This window comes from Pygoscelis adeliae, unplaced genomic scaffold, assembly GCF_000699105.1.
Source record: "Pygoscelis adeliae isolate BGI_AS28 unplaced genomic scaffold, ASM69910v1 Scaffold302, whole genome shotgun sequence".
Classification (NCBI taxonomy): domain Eukaryota; kingdom Metazoa; phylum Chordata; class Aves; order Sphenisciformes; family Spheniscidae; genus Pygoscelis; species Pygoscelis adeliae.
The window spans coordinates 1,542,728-1,564,961 of record NW_008824372.1 but is presented as its reverse complement, the minus strand read 5'-3'; the positions used below and the strand labels follow the sequence as shown (position 1 = coordinate 1,564,961).

Genomic DNA, 22,234 nt, shown 5'->3' with positions numbered 1-22,234 from the left:
GCGTGGGGCAGCTGATGCTGCCCGGCCCCCCCCTGCAGCAGGCGCCGGCTAGAGCGCGGAGGACACGGAGGCCGTGGGCTCTGCCCCTCTGCTCTGGTGGGGCGGCACGACCGCCAACCTCCCCTTTCCTCTCCACAGGATTGTGTGCCAGACCGGAGAGGCTCAGGAGGTGTTTTCTGATGTGGTGACAGTTAACGTGAGCCGGGAAGGGAAGTCCAGGGAGCGATACTCTTACGTGGTGAGTAGCTGCCTCCTGGATGTTTCTTTGGTGATTCTCACGCTGACATTCCCTGCACCCTTTAAAACAAGCTTGCAGCCCCCGTGCCCCTAGCTGGCTTAGAAAGAGGATCTATGACAAAAAGCGTCAGGGTCCTTGAGGAGCAGCTGACATGATTCCTCACCTGTGGTTACCTGAGCAAGGTCTGGCAAATCCGGGCTTGAGTGCGAGGGGCAGGACTGCAGCCAAGGTGTCGTCACACACAACCTCACTCCCGGTCTCAGCTCCTGCAGTGGTTTATCGCTTATCCTGGCTGTATCATCATTTCTCCTGCTATAAAAAGGAGCTCATTTTTCTTCCTCCTCTTTTGCTAAAGTGCTGTTACAACCTGTGAGATTTTTTGAACCTTGCAAAGTCTTTTTGTGCTATGTAAGTTATGTACCATGGACTCACATTATTTAGAACTGATACTTTTTGCTGCAGAGATTGTCTTAGTTTTTGCATGAGAATAATGTGTAGGGATTAGACTTGAGCTAACCCTGTGCCATTATATAAAGAAAAGCCCTTTATAGCTTTGTACTGTACTGTCTCACAAAGTTAACTTTCATCTCTATAAACCTGAAAGAAATCCATGCAGCTCTTCTCTTTCCTACAAGCACCCTCATCTCTGGCTAGACGCTATTCACGGGCAACCCCATGTGTCCGGGGCAAACACAACAGGATGGGTGCCAAGGGCATGCTGTTTACTCTGAGCCTTTGTGCTTGTGCTGGAGAAGAATAGACTGTGCTGCAGTCTAGTGGCTTGAAAGAAGACTTGAGCCCCAGGAAACGACATTTGATTCCTGGTAGCCATTGTGAGGAATTTAGGGCAGGATCTTGGAGTGTAATCCCCCACCCTGTAACTGATCACGTGCTAGGTATTTAGTTCAGAGAGGTTTACACAGAGTGCAGCCGGCGCAGGCACAGCACATCCCGGTGCCCCGTAGCAGAGCCAGGCCTGGCAGCGCATGAGGAGGGGAGCGGTGAGGTGAGGGCACTGCCAGGCTTGCCTCAGTGGTAGTTCCCAGGAGGACGTTTGCTCTGGGACCCATTCCCATCATTTCCAGGCATCCGTGTTCACATCCGAAACGTCTTGGAGGTCCAGCAGTCTGGAGTGGAGCAAGGTACAGCTGGGGTACGACCCAGTAACGGACCTTGGGTTTGGGATTTCTGGTGCATTGCCATCAGGATGTGTGTGCTGTCTCGGCCACATCGCCCACTGCCGGGCCAATTGTCTTCTTGACAAAGAGGAGAAGGGCCCAAAGAGTGGGAAAGGGCTGGGCAGCTTCTTCACCAGCTTTCGGTGTGCAAGGAAAAGCCCTCTCAGGAAACACCTGTAAAAGCACCAGCACTAAACAAAGCAAGACAAGCAAAAGCCAGTCGCTGAACTCAAACTGGGTCCGTGACAGCTCTGTGCTGGCAGGTCCTGAGCAGTTTTATGGCAAAGGCTGTCCTCCCAGGAGCAGGAGGGGAGCTGATTTCTGCTTGGGTGGCACAGCAGAAAGCTGTCTTGTGCCTATCTCAGCAAAGCTCGGAGAAGAGATGATACAGTGCCCTGCCCTGTGCATATGTGTGTCAGGGATTGAAGCTGCACGATGTGTAGCTGCTGCTGTGTTCCACACCAAAAGTGGCTTCTGCACCATTTGCAAACTAAGCAATGCCGTTTTGTTTTCTTGATTCTCCTCTCACATACAATGGCATGAAGATGGAGTAGACTACACCATTCAAGGCTGGTCTCAGTGAGACCTGAGCTTGAGCATTGATAGTAGTTTACCTGAAAAAGTCTAAAATACTTTTAGAACTGCCCTTCCAATGAAAGTGCTTTATAAAATACCAAATATTGTTTGTGTGCTACACCTTTCAAAGCCCTCGTTAGACGTATCTAGAAGAGACAGTGTTCAGCTGTAATTCTGCTGAGGAGGAGGGAGAAACGTGATTGAGAGAGTTCTCCAGGATATTATAGCAGGCTATGGATGAGCTGAATTTGCCAAATGAGCTGAACTTGCAAAAGTTGCGATGGCGGCAATCAGTGCTGGCAATGCACTGAGAGCAGTAACCACTGGCTCTTGCTGAGGGGAAGAGCTGGAGGTCTTTGGGGAACATGAATAATCCTTTCTGATGCTGTTGTAACTGCAGATTTGAATGCATAGGTTAGGGGCCAAGGGCAGGAGACAGCTGCCTGCAGACATGCAGAGAAATACAAATTAAGAAAATGAATCCTGTGGAAGTGGGTAATGGTCAGAAACAACAGAGGAAATGGCTGTAGAGAAATAAAGCAGTCTGAGAGTAGGACAAGGGCAAGGATAGCTATTAATAAGCATGTTTGTGTGGCTGGGATTGACAGGAAAGGGCATTTGCACCATGCGGTGTGAAGCAGCTTAGCCCATGGTCTTCAGTCTGCCTCGGTCAGTTTTGCTCTGCGGCTGCAGCGAGGGACAGGCTGTGGCAGTGAGCAGGCTTCAGACGTGCTCCCCAGCCTGGCAGATCTCATGCCTCCAGGGTTTGCGGTGTTTGACCAGGAATTACCAAGTGCCTTATGGAAGGTTCTTGAAATAATTATTTGCTCTGCCCTTGGTGTCCTATTCAAACCGGAGCAGGGAAGTTGCCCAGCAGACTCTCCTGGGGCGCTCTGCATAGCAGGCATGAGGGTTCAGCACTGCCTTAGTTATCAAAGCCTCAAGCTCATGAATCTCAGGAAGATTTCCAGGGGCTGCAAATGCAGATAACATACATTCTAATTTCTTCTGAAAATGGCGAGAGGCAAAGTAACTTCCCCCTTAGTTCCTGTCGCCTCAAGAGATTCAGATTTGAAGCTTCCTTAAGAAGGAGTTTGATAGTCAATTATCTAGACCCAGGTGGCTGTTCTCACAGATCTCAAGGCCATCATCCAGCAGGGCTTTAGCATTACCTTCGCGTTCAGGAAGAAAGGGATCTGGAAGGACAGAGGTGGTGGGAGCTGGAATGAATGAGAAATTTCCTTTTGCTGATGGACCTTGAGCTGTCGCCAGCTCTGGACCATCCATTGGAAATCTCAAGGGACTGGTGGGATCCTGGGCTCCAGTTTGGACTTATGTCTCATTTATTGCCAGAATTTAGGGACTGCAGAGAGTCACAGAGGTTTTATATGATCTCACTCCTCAGCACTTGTACCTCTCTCCTTGTTCTGAAACCCTGCCAGCAAAAGCTTTTGTCGTGCTGCTGTTTCAGAGCCTCACAATACCGGATACTTAAATTTACTGAACCAATTCCCACATGCAGTGTGGAGTATCCAAATGTGAATTTGCCAGGCTAGAAAACAGATTTCCCCTTTGTTTTTAGCTTCCCGTGGTGCAGTCCATAGCTCCCCTGAATGGCCCGAAGGCTGGAGGAACCAGAGTGACCATCAGAGGCAGCAGGCTGGATGTCGGCTCTGAGCTCCGTGTCCTCGTCAATACCTCCAAGCAGTGCACTGACCTCAGGTGGGACTGGGACTGGGGACTGGCACTGAACTAGTGACAAGAGCCAAAGCATTAGGAAGGATATATTGTCCCCCAGCAGATCAGGAAGAGCTGGGGTTTGGGTGGGGGGCACCACTGCATGCTGCTGCTAGCCTTGGAGCTAGCGTAGCATCCCCACTGGCCCACTTAGCTGCTGCCTGCTCCATTTCCAGCACCCCATCAGCCTGGTATCCCCAGAGCAGAGAGGTAGTGAGGAGTGAGGCAGAGCTGCAGTGCAGGTGCCTGACACTGGGATGGGGCGAGATTCTTTGGCAAAGTGATGGCGTTGGTGTTGCCGTGACGTGGCGGCGGCAACCAGCAGCAAACGAAGTGCTTCTCACGCACCGTTCGCAGGACACTGCCAGGCCCCTTGGGTGGTCTGGGACCAGGACCAAAATCCTGGGAGTGAAGCAGACATGGGCTTCGTTCCCAGATCTGCTGGAGGCAGAAGGCACCTGCACGCCCAGGGTCCCACTCCTGCGGCAGCTCGCTGGTTGGAAGAAACCCCTCCTCCTGTACATTCCCGTCTCATCAGCGGAAAGAAGTAGGAGCCTGCTCTTTTCCTTTGGCTGTTTGGGAAATCAGTCTGGTAGCCTGGGATGGTATATGCTCACAATTGCTTGTTAGTAGGCAATGTAATTAATAGGTGATTGGCATGTGACTGGAAGCTCCTTCTTGCCTGTCTCTGCTGACCACCTCACTTCCCCGGGGAGCTCAGGTCCACAGTACCTGGCTCCGGCCGCTCTGTCTGCTGTGGCTTTCTGCAGCTTACCCTGCCTTTCCCTGCGCAGCCGCAACGACAGCACCATCACCTGCACCATGCCATCCGCGGAGCTCACCACGGCCGTGCGAGTCTGTGTCCAGTTCGAGAACAAGTCTTGTGCCAGCTACAACATCACATTCAAGTATGAGAAGAACCCGATTATATCGGACATCAACCCCAAAAAGAGCCAGATCAGGTGAGATCCCTCCCCCAGCAGAGACAGCCAAGTCTGCCAGGATTTGTGGCCTTTGTTGAGATCAGCCTCTTAATTTTTGCTGGATGGAAAAGTGAACAATGCTCTTCCATCAAAGCGCAGAGCTAATTGGAGTATCCTGGTGTAGCCCACTGCAGGCAACGTGAGCTCGCCCTGTCTGTACTTAAAGCCATCCAGACGCAGAATAGATCCTAAGCAAACCCCATGTCAAGGAGCCCCAGGAGTCACTGAAGCACAGCCAGGAGGCAGCGTATGGTATCGGGGCCCTGTGCCACACTGTTGTAACATCATGACTTCCATTTCAGAGCTGGCACGTGTCTGCATCTGCCTGCAAAAGAGAGGGTCGGCTCCAGGCTGGTGGGAGAGGGTCCTGCAGGGAGAAAGGGGCTTTCTCAGCCCTGGGGTTTGACACATTGCCTTGCAGACTGGTACGAAAGGGCCACCGCAGAGTGCTCTCAGGGTGCCTCGGGGTACCCCAGCACTGTAGCAGAAGAGGTCTCACACACCAGGACTGTCCGTAGCTCATTTCAGTGCATTTAAGACATGGAAAAAAGTCAGCCTTGGTAACTGTACTGTGTACACCTGGTGGGTGCTTTAGGGAGGTTCAGGTGGGGGTGTCTATGAGACCCTGAGGATTTTTCTTGGCAGTAAAACTGCTGGAGGATAAGCTGACATTTGTAATTTTGGATTTCAGCTTTCCCTGAGGTCACAGTATTTCATTTTTAAAGCGTGTTGCTTTTAATTTCATGTCTCTCCGTGGAGCTCTCAGGCTCCTGTTCCATTGGATACCATGGTGAAATCCCACCTTCCTCGGCTGTGAGGCCTGGAAAACCCGGGGCTGACCAAGAAATCTGAGAGTCCAGCGCCTGTGCCTGCAGGACCACGCTGAAAGCAGCACACTTGGGCACGAGCCCGCAGCAGGCTCTGCTGGTCTGATCCCCTTGGAGCAAAGCCGTGTCTCAGCATTCCCAAGCGCAGCGCCAAAGATGCAGGCTGTGGGAAAGTTAATGACAAGGCACAGCAGTGACTCAGCCAACCTCAGCTCTTAGGAGGCTTGCGAACTATGCTGAGTGGCGAGAGTGGTATCTAAACACAGAGACAGTGGAAGAATGTCACTGCCCACGTTCACAAGGGAAACCACCAGGGTATTTCTCCGTCACCTTAGTCTGCTTTCTTAGTATTTACAGCAGTTTCCAAATCTCAGACCATTGACAACATGATAGCAGTCTCTCTCTTCAGACTGCTTGGTGGCTCGTGTAGCCTGACTGCTCCAGTGCATTGCTGGGCTGTTGACCATGAGGGTTCAATAACTTGTGTAAAAATTTAGCTGGATCTGATTTATCTTACCATATTGCTAAAATAATCTGTGTAAGCGAAGTTTAAAATAAAACAGAAGTTGTGAACTAGTCTGCAGATGTGACAGGCTCTTAGTTAGAAACTTGGATCGTAACTACATGGTAATACCTACAGCGTTGTAAAAGATTTCGGACAAGCTGACTTGCAGGGCCTTGGACCCAAAGTCACTGTGTCTGGAGCGGTCTTAAGATAATAGGATTTGTAAGTCCTGACTGTTCCTGACAGATACTCCAAACAGATCAAATGTGATATGGAGGAAAGGGAAGGTAAACCCAGGATATATCTTCTACTGTCCAGAGCAGACGAGCAGTGCTGGTTCTCCACCCCTTGCTCTGCCTAGCAGCCTTGTGTGCATCAGGGCCCTCATTACCATTGTTAATTGACTGCACATTGAGAGGCCCGTGTTTTGCATCCCCCAGGCAGCAGATCCAAAACACAAAACAACTTTCACATTTTGATCTAAATCAGAAGTGTCTGGGAGATGCAGGATCCCTGTCAACCTTAAAGGGGTCTCTTCCCTCTCCAAGACGCAGTTCTCTGAAGGTCGCTGCAGGGTAGGGACAGGGAATATCTCCTGGCTTTTGCTTTGAGGGGTTGGAGGTTAACCTCTTACACCGCTGGTGGCCTGGGCAACCTGCTGCATACCCCTGGCATGCAGAGGCAGGCTGCTCTGGGGGGTGGGAGCAAGGGGGACAGTTTGCTGCTGCTGGAGGAGGTCCCTCCTTTCCACCACAACAGCTGCTGCTCCTCCTTCCTTCCCTGATACCTTGGTAGCAAGTGTGAGTGCTTGCTGCAAGTAGGAGGAAGACTTTGGCTGTTGGGTTACATTTTCTGCTCAAGCAGCTGGGAGAAGTTCTTGGGAAAATGACAGCAGGCGACACCCAGCCATTGCACCTCGCTGCTCTGTGTTGTCCTCTGCCATCACTCTCTCTTTCTTCCCTTCTCCTTGAAGCGGGGGCAGGATCATCATCCTGGAAGGAAGAGGCTTTGAACTCGTCCAGAATGTGTCCATGGTGGTCCGTGGCATCGGCAGAGAGCAAACGGTGGGTGTCCCCGCTGGGTATCACCTGGTAACTGGGAGCAGGGCTGCATGCCTGGTGCCTGAAGACGTTTGGGGTGTGAAGCTGAGGCCTTTGCCTGTGCTACAGATTGGGCTGGGAGCAAGGCTGGGTGGGAGCACTCAGGATGTCGGTTTTCTTGATGTGCATGCTCTCTCTGGCTTTCAGAGCTGTAAGGTTCACACCGACACTGTGATCACCTGCCCCTCTCCAGCTGCCTCCAACATCACTGCGGGGAGCAAGCCTGCACCTGTCGATTTCTACCTCAACGGTCGCCTCTATGCAGATGACCGTCCGGCGCTGGATGAGGAGATGTACCCTGAGGAGGCCTTGCACATCAGCAAGTTCAGCCTGGAGTACTATGCTGACCCCCAGTTCTTCACAGCCAAGAAGGAAAAGTGGATCAAGCACCATCCTGGCGAGCCCTTAACTCTGGTTATACATGTAAGAGAGTGGCATTTACGGCTCTGCTCCTTCGGGGGTGTTGCCTGCTCCCCACTGGGAAGCTCTTCAGTCCTAAGTGCCAGCACGGTGACTGTCCACAAACGCAGGAGAAAGAAGGGGGGTGGATGAGGACGGGAGGGGCAGGAGCCGTGCAGGAGCAGGCAGTTCTTGTTCAGCCTGCTGCACCTGCATCAATCTTCGCCAGGAGATGCGGCCTGACCTGAGGATGCCCTCTGAGGCATGACGACAGAGAGCTGCGTTTGAAGGATGTAATAGCAAGAAGCTAAATAAAATACTGGACGTATGAAAAAGAATGATAATGCACTGGCCTGAAATCAGGCAGGTAGTCCAGAAGGTCCTGACAATAGATATTTATTCCTGCAGAAACAGGTCATGCATTCTTCTCCTTTGGCTACTGAATTCAGCTCAGTTAACAAGGAAGTCGGGGTACAGCAATTGAGTGGCTTGGACAATGTGCAATAGTAATTCAAAGGCCATTGTTCACTGCAGGATATCCTCACTGGTTGCAACGTGCTTCAGAAACGCACTCCCCCTTTCTCAGGCTCTGCAGACGCATCCCCTGGCTATCTATCTCCTCTGTTGTACGTCCTTCTCCCCTCCCAGGTGGGCGCTTAGATCCTTATCTGCGGTGCACAGCCAGAGCAGATCAAAAGCAGATTTTTCCAGGTTCCACGAGGGGCTTGCTCATCCCGTGCCCCATGCTGAGTGAGGAATGGGAAACAGGAAAATGGGGAATGGCCTGGTTCTGGGTTTCCTGTGGAGTGCTGGAAAAATGTCCTTGGTGAGGGAGAGTCCCCCCAGGTCTGAAAAACAGCAGGGAATATGGAAAGTAAAGCAGGAAAATCTGTTGCAATTCCAACTGCTACCGTAAAGACTGACATTCTGATTCTATTTTTGTCATTAGAAAGAGCCTGACAGCCTGGGCCTGGAAAGCAATGAGTACCAAGTGAAAATTGGCCTTATCTCGTGTGAGATCCAGATTGTTTCGGACAAAGTCATCCACTGTTCTGTCAACGAGTCGCTGAGCACCTCGGAAAGACAGTTACCCGTGACGGTGAGTTCCAGGAGCCTCCACGCTCTTGAGCGCGTGGGGCAGAAGGGGTCCCTGTTGCAAACCCTGCGTGCGAAGGAGTCAGCTGTGTGCACGGGCAGGACCTGCCAGGCACACTCACAGGCAGCCTTGCAGAAAGCTGCACAGACAGAAGGGTGGACAAAGCACACTGCGCTTGCAGCTGTCCCCAGGGCGGCTCCTTGGCAGGATGCAGGCGTAGTCAGTGCTAAGGCTGCCCTGAGTCATGGAGAGGGGCTGCCACGCTCTGAATCGTGGGGCACCGGCAGCTGCCTGCTGAGTTAACTGTGCTGTAAGGTGGTGGGGGGGAGATTTTGTCAGTTCTTGTAAGGCACTGTGAAATCCCAGGCATGTGAGTTTTTGTCACTTGCAGTAATTTTCTTTCTGACCCTCATGAGGTATGTTTGGGGATTTCCATACAGTTTTCAGTCAGCTGGCCTCTTACTGCCAGCAGAAGAGCTACAAGTGGACACGAGAATCCGACTCTTACCAAGCACCAATAAGCCACTGGAGATGGGTCGCTGTGTGTGACCGGGGAGGGCAAGAGGAGTACGCAGGGCTGGAAAGTTTCTTGTTGCTTCCCAGGGGCTGCCATTTTGTCACTGCGAAGAGTTTGGTGTTCAGGGCTGTTGTTCATCTTTGTCTCTGCAAAATACTTTGTTCCTGTCCTTTTTTCCACAGAGGGCTTGACTTACTGCTCTTCTCGCCCTCAGTTTCCCTCATGTCATATGCAGCCCATTGCCGTGCAGGGGTGTGACTATGGCTCTTGTATCTGGAGAGAAAATGCCTCCATCTCCATGGTCTGAGACCCTGCAGCCCCCCTCCCAGTCCGTGTGTTAACAGTGAATGGGTGGGAGCCTGCGGTGTGGGCAGGGAGGAGGAGGAAGGCTGTGAAGGGAGTTGAGGAGGCTGTGGACTTGTGCTGCCCAGAAGAAAGGCACGAAGGTGCACCACCAGTTCACTGACAGGGTTGTCCAGTTTACTGGTTACAGTCTGTGGTATATGAAATTCTGTTGCAAACTGGAAACATGGAAATGCAGAAGTAGCAGAATTTCCCAAGTAATTTTAATGGAAATTTTAAATAGGATAATTTTGGTTTTAGTGAGAACTGAGAAACAGGGAAATCCCTTTGGGGAAGAAAAGGAGTTTATGAGTTTCCTAGTCTTGGTTTGACATAAAACATTCAGGGTAATGCCCTAGTAGGTCCCTAGGAAGCAGGAGAATGATACCCAGCCCTAAAGTATCACATAGCTATTAAGAGTGTACCAGCAGGGAGAGTGCAGCTAAATAATCAACTTGTATTCATGTCTGTGTGCACTTATTAAACCCTCATACGTGGTTTGAGTTATTGCCTGCTGGCCATTTCATAGGCAACAGCTGCCTTTCTAACATACTTGTAATAGCTTTGGTAACATGGGGCCAGACTTGCACAGTGATCCCTGTCTGATCTGCATCAAGGACAGCTATCGGGGGGTGCAGAAGCCTCACCTGCTGATGCAAATTCTCTCTTCTGGCGAGCTGAGATGCCTGTTGTGGTGACTGCCCAGTTTGTTCTTGTTTAGATGGTAGAGCTCACATCTGCAGTGATCAGAGCACAGGAAAACAGCCCTTTAAAATGTGTCCCACTGTTGATCTTAATTCTGACTGTGATTTTGGGTATGCCTGTTCTGTGAAGGTGTTCTTGGGCCAGGTCCATGTTAGCAAATCGCACAGGGCAGCAGGAGCTGTCTGCAGAGAGAAGGAGCCGGTGATGAAGACGGGGCTCCTGAGCTTCCCTGTGTTTTGGGGGTCACTTTTGAGTAGCTCTTTTGGGAGTGCCTTAGGTGAGCTGAAGCTTGATTTTGGTGTAGTTTAGTCCCAAGGGGATCCCATTCACACCCTGGGAGGCTGCAAGACGGCTCCATCCTGTAAGCCGGAGCGCGGTTCCCAGTGACCCCCGAGGCGGCCCCGTGACCCAGGAGTCCTGCCCAGCCCCAACAGCTCTTCCCGGGAGTGGGGTGTCCTCCAGCCCCGGCCCGTTCTGCCCCCCCTACGTGCTGGTGACAGGAAATGTTGCCATTTAACCTGCAGCCTAATTAATTCCCCTACAAAAAATTGTATTGAGTAGACCTGTCCAAATAAACAAGAGAAGCTTGCCGAGGCCTTCAAACCCATTTTTGTTCATGATCAAACTGTTTAAACACTGAATTAAACAGCAAGCATGGGATTTCTCCTCTGGAAAATGCAAAAGATTGAGTTGGTGGGAAAAAAAAGACCTAAAACGCATCGAGGACTTTGCAGCATTTCAGACCAAAGAGGTGGAAATCTTGAGGCTAGGCAGGGTGCTGTGCAGACTGTCAAATGAACCTCCGCAGATGCTTGCGCAGCGCTTGTGGCTCCCTGTCTCCATCCAGCATCTCGGCTCCCAGCCAGCATGCACTGGGTAGGAGACTGAAGCTCTTAGTGTTGGATGCTGCCCAGAGGCAGCACCCCAGAAACTGTCAGTGCCAGAGTCTGTCTGAGGGCTGGTACAAGGGCACACTGGGGCTTGGAGCCACAGGAGCCTGGCCATGTGGTCCAGCACTGATGGTCGGAGGCACTGAAGGTTTTCCTGACCCCGGGTGATGGCAACCGGCGTTGCCCATGTCAGGGCAGTCCTTCCTCTCTTGCCTGTGGAGGGAGCAGTGCAGGGGCAGACCTCCAGGCCTGTCCGGATGCCTTCAGTTGGCAGCATCAGTGCCCTCACCAGCGCTCCTGAGAGTAAGGGCTTGGATTTCCCGGCAGGCATTGAGCTGTGTGCTATGCTGTGTTTGATGCATGGACATGGTGGGAAGGCCCTGCCTGTGGCACTGCTTTGGCCCAGCTGCTGAGAGCTGACTGTAATTTAACCACAGTGTGCAACTTTCCCGGAGGTGCTCCGTGACATAGATGTAATCATAAGATTATTCCATCTCTTCCCTACCTCGTTTCAGTTTTTTTGCTCAAGTTTCTCTCGCTTCTCATTCCTTGAGAGAAGTGAAACTCACATTTCCAGAAGTGAAAGACTTGGCGTGGTCATGAGTTTGCCTTATCAGATGATGCTGTTGAACCCTTTCATCCTAGGGGCCTAGAGAGCTGTTTATAAACAGCGCCAAGTAAACCTGCCAGCCTGCCTGTGATGTGTGTCGGCCTCTTCCCTTCTGGTGATCAGGATACCTAAGGACTGAGCTCAAGTGGTTTGTGCTTGGTGTCACAAGAAGTATGGGTTGGGAGCAGAGCCAACACCTCCTGACACCCAGTCCACTGCTTTAGCCTCAAGATCATTACTTGTCTCTGGTCTCATTATTATTTATTTTGATTCCCTTACTTTATTTGTATTTCAAAGACTTTAAAGTTTTTTTACCCTCCTTCTCCTGAGTGGCAGCAGTTCTGCTTTTGGAGGAGAAAGGAGAGTGCAGCTGGGATTCAAAGGTCATTCAGAGGCATAACAAAGTCGGATGATTAGTGGAAGTGGTTTTCTAGTAAAAGTAGTACAGGCAGTAATATATGGTACAGTGAGCTCTCTAAGAAAGGGTTGTCTCATGCTCTGAGGTGGGTTCGGTGTGGCCATGATGTGGGCTGGAGCCTGCGACTCTGCCACCGAAGCCCTGTGGTGGCCCTAGGATGGGCACCATTGAGGTACCGCAGCCTGCTGTGAGCTGGCCTCAGCTTTCTGCCAGAGCATGCAGGAAGGGAATTGGGCTCTTCTGAGACACATAAAGTCCCTGAGGTCCAGCAGTGAAAGGCACAGCCCAGCCTCCCCACGAAGCCTGGTGGGCTGAGCCAGCGTGGTCAGTACATCCTTGGGCAAAGGTCTGCTGAGCACTGCTCCATACTCCCTCCTTGCTCGACCTCTGAGCTGCTTGGCAACGTGCTGCTCAGCTCCTGCTTTTCCTCCCTCCTTCTCCCTCTCTAGATCCAAGTTGGAAAGTTCAACTACACAATTGCAATGCTGCACCTTGGGGGAGGAGAGACCGCAATCATCGTCTCCATTGTCATCTGCAGCATCTTGCTGGTCCTCTCTGTCGTAGGTAAGGGAACAGAATGATGAGTTTCCAGGCTGTGCCAAGGTTTTTTCTCACTGCAGGTGGAGGGGTGAAGATGACTCACTCACACGTTAGGAAACCTCTGAGTGCTGCAGTTGTGCAGTATCTGAAACTGCTCTGGGTGCAGCAAGTAGCCACTTTTCTTTGTACGGGACCAAGCCAGTACCCAGGATCAAAGCTTCCTGCAGCATGGAGCATTTGCTGGCTGAATCCGTAGTTCAACTCTGTTACTGTGATATTTATAAACTTACCCTTTTCCCCCAAACACTTAGTAGCTACTATAATACAATACAATAAAGAAGGGCGTAAGAAACTGCTCTTGGACTCTTACTGATTTGAACAGGGCTTACTCACAGGCATGACTGTCCCAGACTACCCCAAAGGTCCACCTAGCCCGAGGTCCTGTCATCAGTAACAGCCAGTGACAGGCACCTGGCAAAGAGTATGAAGAACAGAGCAAGCATCCTTAGCTGCAGATCTGGAGCAGACACAACAGTTTGCTAACCTCACTGGAAGCTGTGCAACACACCTGTGTCCTCTGGCTAGGTATCTTCTCATCGCATGCCCAGAATGACTGTGCAGCAAGAAACCTGTCAGTTCACAGCAAATGAGGTGTTTCTAATAGGGATTTAATTTATTTTTGATAAAGGTTATAATGCACACTATTTATTAAACACACCACCCTTCATTAGAAACATATTTCTGGAGGCATGGGAAGACTGTCAGACATGAACACTGTAATACAGGTGGTAATCGTCTTTAAATCTGTATTCATTAATCAGCTGGAATACATTAATATACAGTTAAGCTGAATATAGACAGCCCAGACCTAAATTGAAGATGACAGTTACAGCATGATCATTAAATTCCAGCTGGTTTTACTTATTTACAGATGATCGACAACTGCCTGATCAGATACCAGTCTTGTTGTAGGTGTTAAACCAACACCGAGTTTAGCTTTCTGCACCCTTTTCAGCAGAGGACTGCTCTGATCCCAGCTGCAGCTGCTCCTAAGCCCTAGTCCCAAAGGCTTGTTCCCTTCCTCTTTTCCAGCTCTCTTTGTGTTTTGCACAAAGAGCCGCAGAGCAGAGCGCTACTGGCAGAAAACCCTGCTCCAGATGGAGGAGATGGAGTCGCAGATCCGGGAGGAAATCCGCAAAGGTAAGTCACTGTGCTGGGCATCGAGGAGGAGCCAGGACTAGGAGGGAGATGCTAGACGGAATAGCAGGGTTGAAGCCGTTCATCTTCTACTCTGTAGAAGTTTATAGAATTATTTATAGGAGAATTTCTGTCACCGCCTTTGAGCTTCGGCAGGGTTTGTGAATGAGGCTCAGTGGCTAGAAGTGTGGCTCTGCTGCTGTCTTGCTGCCTGACTTGCTGCCTGACTTGGGCGAGCCACTGATCTTCAGTGCCACTGGTTTCCCTGTCTCGGGGTTAATGGCCCTTGGCCATGTCAGAGGGTTGCGTGAAGGCCACACTAATCTTTAGTGTGCTTTACGATTGGGTGCAACAAAAACTGCAGCACGCTCCTGCTAGAGCAATGGGAGAAGCAATCCCAGCGTCTGCATCTGCCGTCCCCGTGGTACGTGACTCTGCAGCATAGGCTGAGGTCCTCCTCCTGCAGAACGAGACTGGGGGCTGCTCTCCTGGAGGCAGGGGAAATGTTCTCTCTGCCAGTGCTGCGGGACGTGATGTATAGTGCTGATGGTTACACCCTGATGGCAATCTGCTGCTCTTCAAGAACCTCAACCTCAGCCCAGTTGAGGGAAAGGCTCGAGGAGGCAGAGATGAGACACGCCATGTTTTTCAGTGCCAGCCTGCTTACTGTCTCAGCTGGTAGAGTATCAGAGCTTTTACCGTCTGTGGGTCTCTTTGTGTAAGGTTTTGCGGAACTGCAGACAGACATGACGGACCTGACCAAGGAGTTAAACCGCAGCCAGGGGATCCCATTCCTGGAGTACAAGCACTTTGTCACCCGGACGTTCTTCCCCAAAGTAAGGCAATACCGCGTTTCATGGGCATCTAATCGCTCCCAGTTCCTTCCTAACCAGATCAGGGCTCTGCTTTCCCTCTGCTAAAGGGTTATTACAGTGTAACAAAATCATTCCACTGTTATATGTTTAGTTGTCACATATTTCAGCCTCAATTATTGTCAAAAGTGGAGCCGCAGCTCCTGGGGTGTGAAGTAAGGTCGGGCTTGCTCGCACACAATAGGAGCCCGGCGGCAGCACCATCCTGGGAGTTGCTCTGGCTCGCCCGTTTGATGCCGTTGGACACCCTCTTCTGAAAGCGCTCTTTCACATGAGCAGAAAGTGCTGGGGACTCCCCCTTCTCCCCAGGGGCTCCAATGTCACCCCACTCTGTTTGGCAGAGGCTGAGGCTGAAGGGTGGCTGAAGGGCATATCTGCCATCGGCATTCAGGGAGAGGAGGCTTTTTGTTCCCCGCAGCATGCCACCGAGCATCCCCAGCTGCTCTGTCGGTCCTCAGGAGCTTGTTAGATGTCTCTGTCTCCCCCTTTCTCTCCTCTCTGTCAAAGGCTGGGCACATGGTGCTCCCAGTAAGACGCCCCTTGGGCGCCCAGTCCCAGTCTGTCTACCCAGAGTCCTCCTCCAGGGCCGCACCAGACACGCCGGTGCCGTAATTCCCGTCACCAGCTGCTCCGCTGTGTTGCTGTGCGCCCTTAACAGCGGCTGTATTTCACCCCTGAGGCAGTTGCGTTTCAGTGGTGAGGAGTGAGATGATGATTTATGACTGCAGAGTGTTTCATTAGTAGTTATTACTCAGGTTTTTAAGTTATCCAATCTCTATATATCTGCACACTAGAGTCTTTAAGAATCAGGCTGCTATATGAATATTAGAGATCTAAACGTTTTTCCCATCTGTTTCAAAAGTTACATATGTTAAAACACCCAGTACTCCTCTATTTTGACTTAGTCTTCTATAATGCTTTCTCTTCTGGGATTTTTCTAGCTGTCAAATTAGTCTATTTGCAGTCTCCCTACCCTAACAGCCTTGTGTCTGCGCAGACATCTGCCTCCCCCCATTCTTGTGGTGTTTGCTCATTCGAGAGGCTCTTGCAAAGTGTTTAAAGGCTTCGTAAACCATACCAATGCATTTCTTCATAATGGGTGGTCTTCAGTCCTGATGACATGTCTCTCCATCTTGTTCTCTTGTGGTGCACGGCAAACGAGGAGGTCCCAAGCCGGGTGCAGCCACCCTCCCCTAACACTGTGCTTGGTTGCAGTGTTCCTCGCTCTATGAGGAGTGCTACATCCTCCCGTCCCAGCAGCTCAGCTCCCAGGTGGGCTCCCAGGTCCAAGAAACTCATCCACTCCTGGTGGGGGAATGGAAAGTGAGTAACCCACTAACAAAACAAATGCTCTTGAGTGGTTGCTAACCATACTCGTGTGTGTTGACAATGCCATGCGTTTTCTTGTGGTGCGTGGGAGATGCTTGATCACTCAAAACAATTAACACATACCAGCATCGGATCAGCTTTGGCTGATCGGGGAAGGCAGACCTGTGGGTCTGCTGTCACACGAAGGAGCTCTGTCCCGAGATTGTCCCCGGCTCCGGTTTACACTTGCTCCAGTTTGCCAACGTCCATCTCGTAGCAGGGAGCCCAAAACTGCCCACGGTACTCCAGGTAGCCTCACAAGTGGTGAACAGAGAGGAATGGCCACTGCCACTGCCCCGCTGGGGATACAGCTTCTGATACAGCCCCGGATGCAGTCATGCCCTTGCCAGGAAAGCATGCTGCTGACTCGTGTCAAGCAGAGGGAGCAAGGGTTCTTCAGCTCAGTACCTCCGCGTTCACAGCAGGGACATTCTTGCAGTCAGGAAGGATAAAAGCTGGAGGAAAACAACAAGGAGGGTTTTTCTCACTCTGCTTTCTAAATTTTTCTTTAGATCCCTGAAAACTGCAGACCCAATATGGAAGAAGGAATCTCGCTGTTCTCCACCTTACTCAACAACAAGCACTTTCTCATTGTGTTTGTCCATGCTCTCGAGCAACAGAAGGACTTTGCTGTTAGAGACAGGTATGAGCTTCAGAACCAAAGACCTGGGAGCTGGAGGAGACTGATTTATTCCTAACCTGTGAGCAATCCAGCCCATGTCTGGAGCCGTGCATTTCAGTTGAAGGTTGAGTTACACTTGCCTCCCACTTTTCTATTAGAAATGGACAGCCATAAACCTCTGTTATCCTGAAGAGCACCAAAAGGTACAATGAGTGACTCACTCGTGAGTGTTTGTATCCCTGAACACTAGATTTACCAGTAAGAGGGTGTGATCTGACCCAAGGTCCTGCAGCACTGAAAGAGGATTTAAAGTTTTAACACCATTGAGAAGGCTCATGAAAATTGTCTGAAATACTGCCTTTGTGTTTTGGAGTTTTTTTATGCCAGTTGGCAGTTTAGTCTTGTTGGATTGGTGCTTGAGTCATACACAATTCTGTGTTTCAGATGTAACCTGGCCTCCCTGCTTACTATTGCATTGCATGGGAAACTGGAGTATTACACCAGCATCATGAAGGACCTCTTGGTGGATCTAATAGATGCTTCAGCTTCCAAAAACCCCAAGCTGATGCTGAGGAGAACGGAATCTGTGGTGGAGAAGATGCTCACCAACTGGATGTCCATCTGCATGTACAGCTATCTCAGAGTAAGAGAACCAGATCACTGCTGTTGTGGGTGCGAGTTCAGCACTGTGTGCAGCGGTAATGAGGGATGCGTGGGACAGCTGAGGACCTAAATACCTGCCAGCATTGCCGCTTGAATGGTCACTAATGGTTGACAAACTCCAGTATATTGAAAGGTTCGAGTGTGGAAAAGCAACCTTAAGTTCAGTTGCTTCTCCGCTTCTGCCTGGGGATTTGGTGAGATCAGACTTCGCGGCAGGCCTTTCCTAAGGCCAGAGCACAAACTAACGTTTTCACCATGCTTGAGAAGAGAGCCATAGGGGAGTTAAAAAATAATCAGAATGGCTTGAGGTTTTGGAAACCATTCCAGTTATTTGTTGTTTTCTCTGACCAGCTCGCGCAGCCGTACTGATGGTTGCCAGCCAGTTCAGCGTTGTCTGTCTTGAGTGCGAGAGCCCCAGCTGTCGGGAGGGATGGTGGTGCTGGGGCAGGGGGCTGCTCCGTGTTGATGCCCATTGGTATGTGGGGCTTCTCGCACGGGAGGCATCCTCGTGGTTCCACACTGGCCAGACAGATCTTAGCAGGAGAAGTGGGATGTCTGTCCCAGAAGCCTGACTGTCTTCCGAGGGTAATGAAAAGGAATATATTTGGCATCTCAGAGCACATCAGCAGTCCATCTGCTCACTGCTTTATCTCCAACGTTTGCCAGTTCTGGTTGGAATTTCCCAGAAGAATTGAGCAATAACTTAATTGATTCCATGGCAGTTAATTGGAGGACACCCCATTATACCCACAGGGGAGAGCCTTGAAAAAGCCTTTGAAAAATCTCTTTTCCCAAAGTGTTTGCTATAGCCACAGAAGCAATGCTGTATTGTCCCCATACATATCATAATGTCTTCTGATCCCAGCTGATGATCACTTTTTGTCCTAAAGCCTGTGGTTTTGTAGTTCATAATCTTTCATTTTAGCTCACATAATTAGCCAGTATAATGAAAGAAAAGTTACAGGAGCGAATGAGGATGGCTGTGCCGATGTAGCACGACTATCCAGCCTGTAAGAGCAGAAAACAGTGAATTAGTGAATTTATTGAATCTTCAGGTTTTGTGCCTGTAGTTAAACCATTGGAGAAAAAAAGTGCTGATCTCTCCTTTCAGAGAGTGGAGACCACATGTGAGGCATCTGATCCAACTCCAGTTTGTGCTAAAAATGGACATTGTGCAAGAAGGCTTTTTCGGGGGGGGGAGGGGGGGGAAGAGGAAAGAAAGTCGAGTCTTAATCACGCGGGCCTGAAGTCTTGGGAACGTTACATAGCTAATTAATGGCAAGGAACTCCCGAGTGCCGGCACGCTGCCCTTCCCTGGGGCGCCTGGTAGGGAGGTGCCCATCACTGCAGGCTTGTCCAGGGTCTGTGGCAGGGCCGGTGGCCATCCTGCAGCTGAGGCGGTGCAGACCATGCTGGGGAGAGCTGTGGGCTGGCTTTCCCTTGCTGTGCAGCCCTGGCCTGCCCCACGGAGGGAGGAGGAAGGACAGGGTACAGATGCGAGCGGGTCTGCAGGGGGTGGTGGCCCTTCGCAGAGCTGACAGGCCGCCAGCTGAACCTGCATTTCCATCCGCCTGTGGATGGGTCCTCAACAGGGGCTAACGCTGCACACTGGGTTTGCAGTCCCCTCCTTGCTTCACATGCTCAGCCTGAAGCCGTGGCAGTGAAGACCATCACGGCACTTTCTACCGCAGCCTATTTCCCATTTCTGAAAAGCAAACGGTTTCCATACTAAAGTGCAATAAAGAGATGATTTCCAAGAGACTTTCACATCACATGTGCTCCACAGTGAGGGTAGGGGACCTGATCAGCGGAGAAACCGTGCTGCCTGCTGAAATACAGAGGAGGAAGAGAATTGATCAGACAGAAATGTCCGAAGCGGCCCTTTGACTGTCCCAGGCGGACAGGAGCTCAGCTGTGCAAAGGGACGGGGGGTCTCAGTCCGGACCGGCAGAGCTGGGACCTTCCCCACTGCGCAAATGAGCATGGAGCCCCTGCAGTCAGACAGACGGCACCTCCTTACATACAGGCTGGCTTCAACTCAGGGCTGTGATTTAAAAACTAGCGATAGTCAAACGCCTCCCATGTGCCTTGCGTTCCTCTGGATCAAACTCCGTTGCCTTCAGAGCGGCATTTCTTGGTTAAAAAAAAAGGCTGCCCGCCTGCCTGTAGCACTGGTCTGTCAGACGTGTGACGATGGGTCTGGTTTTCATTCCTGAATTATCCCCATTAATCACACTGTCTATTTAAAACAGCTGCTGCAAAGGTCCCTGCCGTTGTGCAGTGGAAAAATTCCAAGTGCTTGTATTTTCCCTTGTAAGTCAAAGCTACATGCTCGAAACATTTGTTTCGTATTAATGCTCTGCCTAACAGTCCGTCCATTTGTGTTTTGGGGGAAAATGATTTGAAGAAGCTGTCTTCAACTGGGAAGGAGTTGCAGGCCACAGTCACTAGTGGTCTGAACATGTGGAGGGCACCTGAAGGCAATGGAGTCACCACTCTGACAGGGGGAGGTTTGGCTTGGTGCGTGCAGGAGAGATGATGAAGAACTAGCCGGAGGCTTGCTGCTTGGGACTGGATTCAGAGGAAACTTGCAGCATTTGCACAATCAGTGCAGACCTCTGTTTCTGCCGAACTGAGTGAGAATCGTAGATAAAATGGTCCTTGTCTCTACTTTCTGCTATAGCTTTGGTGGAAAATGCTGGGAAAAAGGCCTTCCCCATGAGTTACCTTGGTACCATTGTGCCTGGCTCCTAACAGGATCAGGGGACTGGGAGTTAAAGGAAAATTAAGGTCCTGGAATCCAGCTTTTAGGTCTGGGTCCAAGCTTCCCAAAGTTTTGCATGTGGGCTGGAGCTGAGGTTTGATTCTTCACAGAATGCAAATAGATAATCATCCCAAAATTAGCAGGTACTTGGGATAAGCAGCTGTTTTCTGTGCTTTTCCCACCCCAGCCTCACCAAGACATTTTGGAAAGGCTGTAACGTCTTCCTGGGAGGACATCTCTAATGACTTGTCAGCCTTGTTAATAAGACAGCAACATGTGAATCCAGTCTGTGCTCTAAACTGTTTTTTTTCCCCCCAAGCATATAAAAACCAAGCCCTCCCACGCTTATCGTGCATGAAACAGTTCAAGTAATGCCATCCTGAACTGTGCTTTCCATTACTGCAAAGTTATTTCGGTGCCCTGGGTAGCTTTAAGAGCCCATAACAGTTCAGCCAGAAATGAAAATGAAGTCTCATTAAAATACATTCACAATAGGAGGAAAAAAGGCCCCAGACTGTGTTTTTTTAAGTATTTTTTTGTCCTGAATCAGCACTGATCTCTTCTAGTTAAACTTCCTTTCTCCTAACTAGCCAAGTCCAAAGACAGTTTTGATTTGTTTCCAGATGAGTTTTCTGAACAATGCTTGAGGTTTCCAAGTTTGCCATTTTATCTCTAGTCCCTGCCTGCCAGCCCTTCTTTCCCCTCTTTGAAATTTGCTGTCTGATTAGCACTTTTGCAGATTTCCATAACATCCCACAGTTCCTGAGCCTGAAAGCCAAAAGGCCAAACAGAAATAGGATCTCGCCGGCGGAGCGGTGTCGTTATTTCCCGTGTGGCCAATCCTGGGGCTGATCCTGCTCATGCACGCTGCGGGGAGTCCAAAACGCCCGCTCCTCCGCTTCCCCGGGCTGCCCTTTCCAGTGCAGCTTTACGTGTGCGGGAAGGTGCCACACAGTCAGCCCCGACCCGTGCAGCCTGTGCTGGTTTCAAGCCATAAAGAGGTCCTATATCAGCAGGAGTCGCGCTTTTTTATGTTTTTGGAGGCAGCCACGTAGCCGTTGGCAGCCCCCTCACGTCTCTCTGTGGCCGGAGCCGCGGCCGGGGCCAGAGCTTCCCACGGGGGGACGGGGCAGGGTCCAAAACCCGGCGCTGAATTTAGCCTTGGGTTTGTCCCCGCTGTGTGCTCATGCACATGCAACATAAACAGAGTTCCTGTTCGTAGCAGGGCCATCATCAGGATTTGTCGGCACTTGTGTAGGGTCAGCTTGGCAGCGCTCCACAGTTCACGTCACTTTTATGGGGAAAGCAGGTACTGCAGCCTGGGGATGTCTCGGTGTCAGTGTCATCCCCTTGCCTCTTATCTCACACTCCCGCCTTCGTCTCAGAAACTAACTCTTCTTCATGTCTTCTGATGCTTTCTCCACTTTGTTCACGATCCTCAACTTCTCCGCGTCCCCATGACTTCACATCTTTCTCTGCTTTCTGGAAGCCGTGCCTTCCTCCATTCCAGCACCAACAGCTCTGCTGCTGAGCCTGTTTTATGCTGCGTGCTCAGAAGGGGCATTGCAGGGAGTCATTAAACCCCAGCAGAAGGCCCAAGGAGCTTCCCTGTGTTCATAAAAAAAGTTGCCCTCGGAAAATAAAGCGGGTGCACCATTGGCACAGATGGTGTGTGCCCACCTACAGCCCTGCTGTAGTGTCTTATCGTCAACTGCAGTGAATGCAGCCAAATCAAAACTGACGTCAAACTAATTGCTTTAGCAATTATAAGGCAATTAGAATAAAAGAATCACCAAGTCTTAATTAAGAAGCAGAGTGAACAGGATTTAGCAGCTCCTAGCTGAGAAATATCAAAACCATTTGATATCTGTTCTCTTGAGTAGGATTTCAGATGGCAGGAATGTTTGTGCGGGGTGTGTGTGATGCTCAGAAAGTACATAAATGTGCAATAATTTGCACTTGCCTCATTGGAAGGAAATTGCACATGAACATTAGGGAGAATGGGATGTACTCCAGTACTGAAAAGTTTCTTAAGAAAATAGCTTATGTTTTACTTGCACATCAGCGTAGCAGACAGAAGTGGATCA

At 50.5% G+C, this 22,234-nt stretch overlaps 1 protein-coding gene across 1 annotated transcript in view; it reads left to right on the top strand.

Moving 5' to 3' along the window:
* The window catches only part of PLXND1 (plexin D1), a 74,658-nt gene that overhangs the window by 31,496 nt on the left and 20,928 nt on the right, over positions 1-22,234 (top strand). Inside the window, exons 14-25 of the mRNA XM_009320117.1 lie at positions 102-238; positions 3,575-3,714; positions 4,524-4,691; positions 7,018-7,108; positions 7,292-7,567; positions 8,493-8,642; positions 12,571-12,685; positions 13,754-13,861; positions 14,582-14,694; positions 15,946-16,053; positions 16,611-16,741; positions 17,165-17,363. Coding sequence (XP_009318392.1) covers positions 102-238; positions 3,575-3,714; positions 4,524-4,691; positions 7,018-7,108; positions 7,292-7,567; positions 8,493-8,642; positions 12,571-12,685; positions 13,754-13,861; positions 14,582-14,694; positions 15,946-16,053; positions 16,611-16,741; positions 17,165-17,363 — 1,736 coding nt within the window. The remainder of the gene's footprint in view (positions 1-101; positions 239-3,574; positions 3,715-4,523; positions 4,692-7,017; positions 7,109-7,291; positions 7,568-8,492; positions 8,643-12,570; positions 12,686-13,753; positions 13,862-14,581; positions 14,695-15,945; positions 16,054-16,610; positions 16,742-17,164; positions 17,364-22,234) is intronic.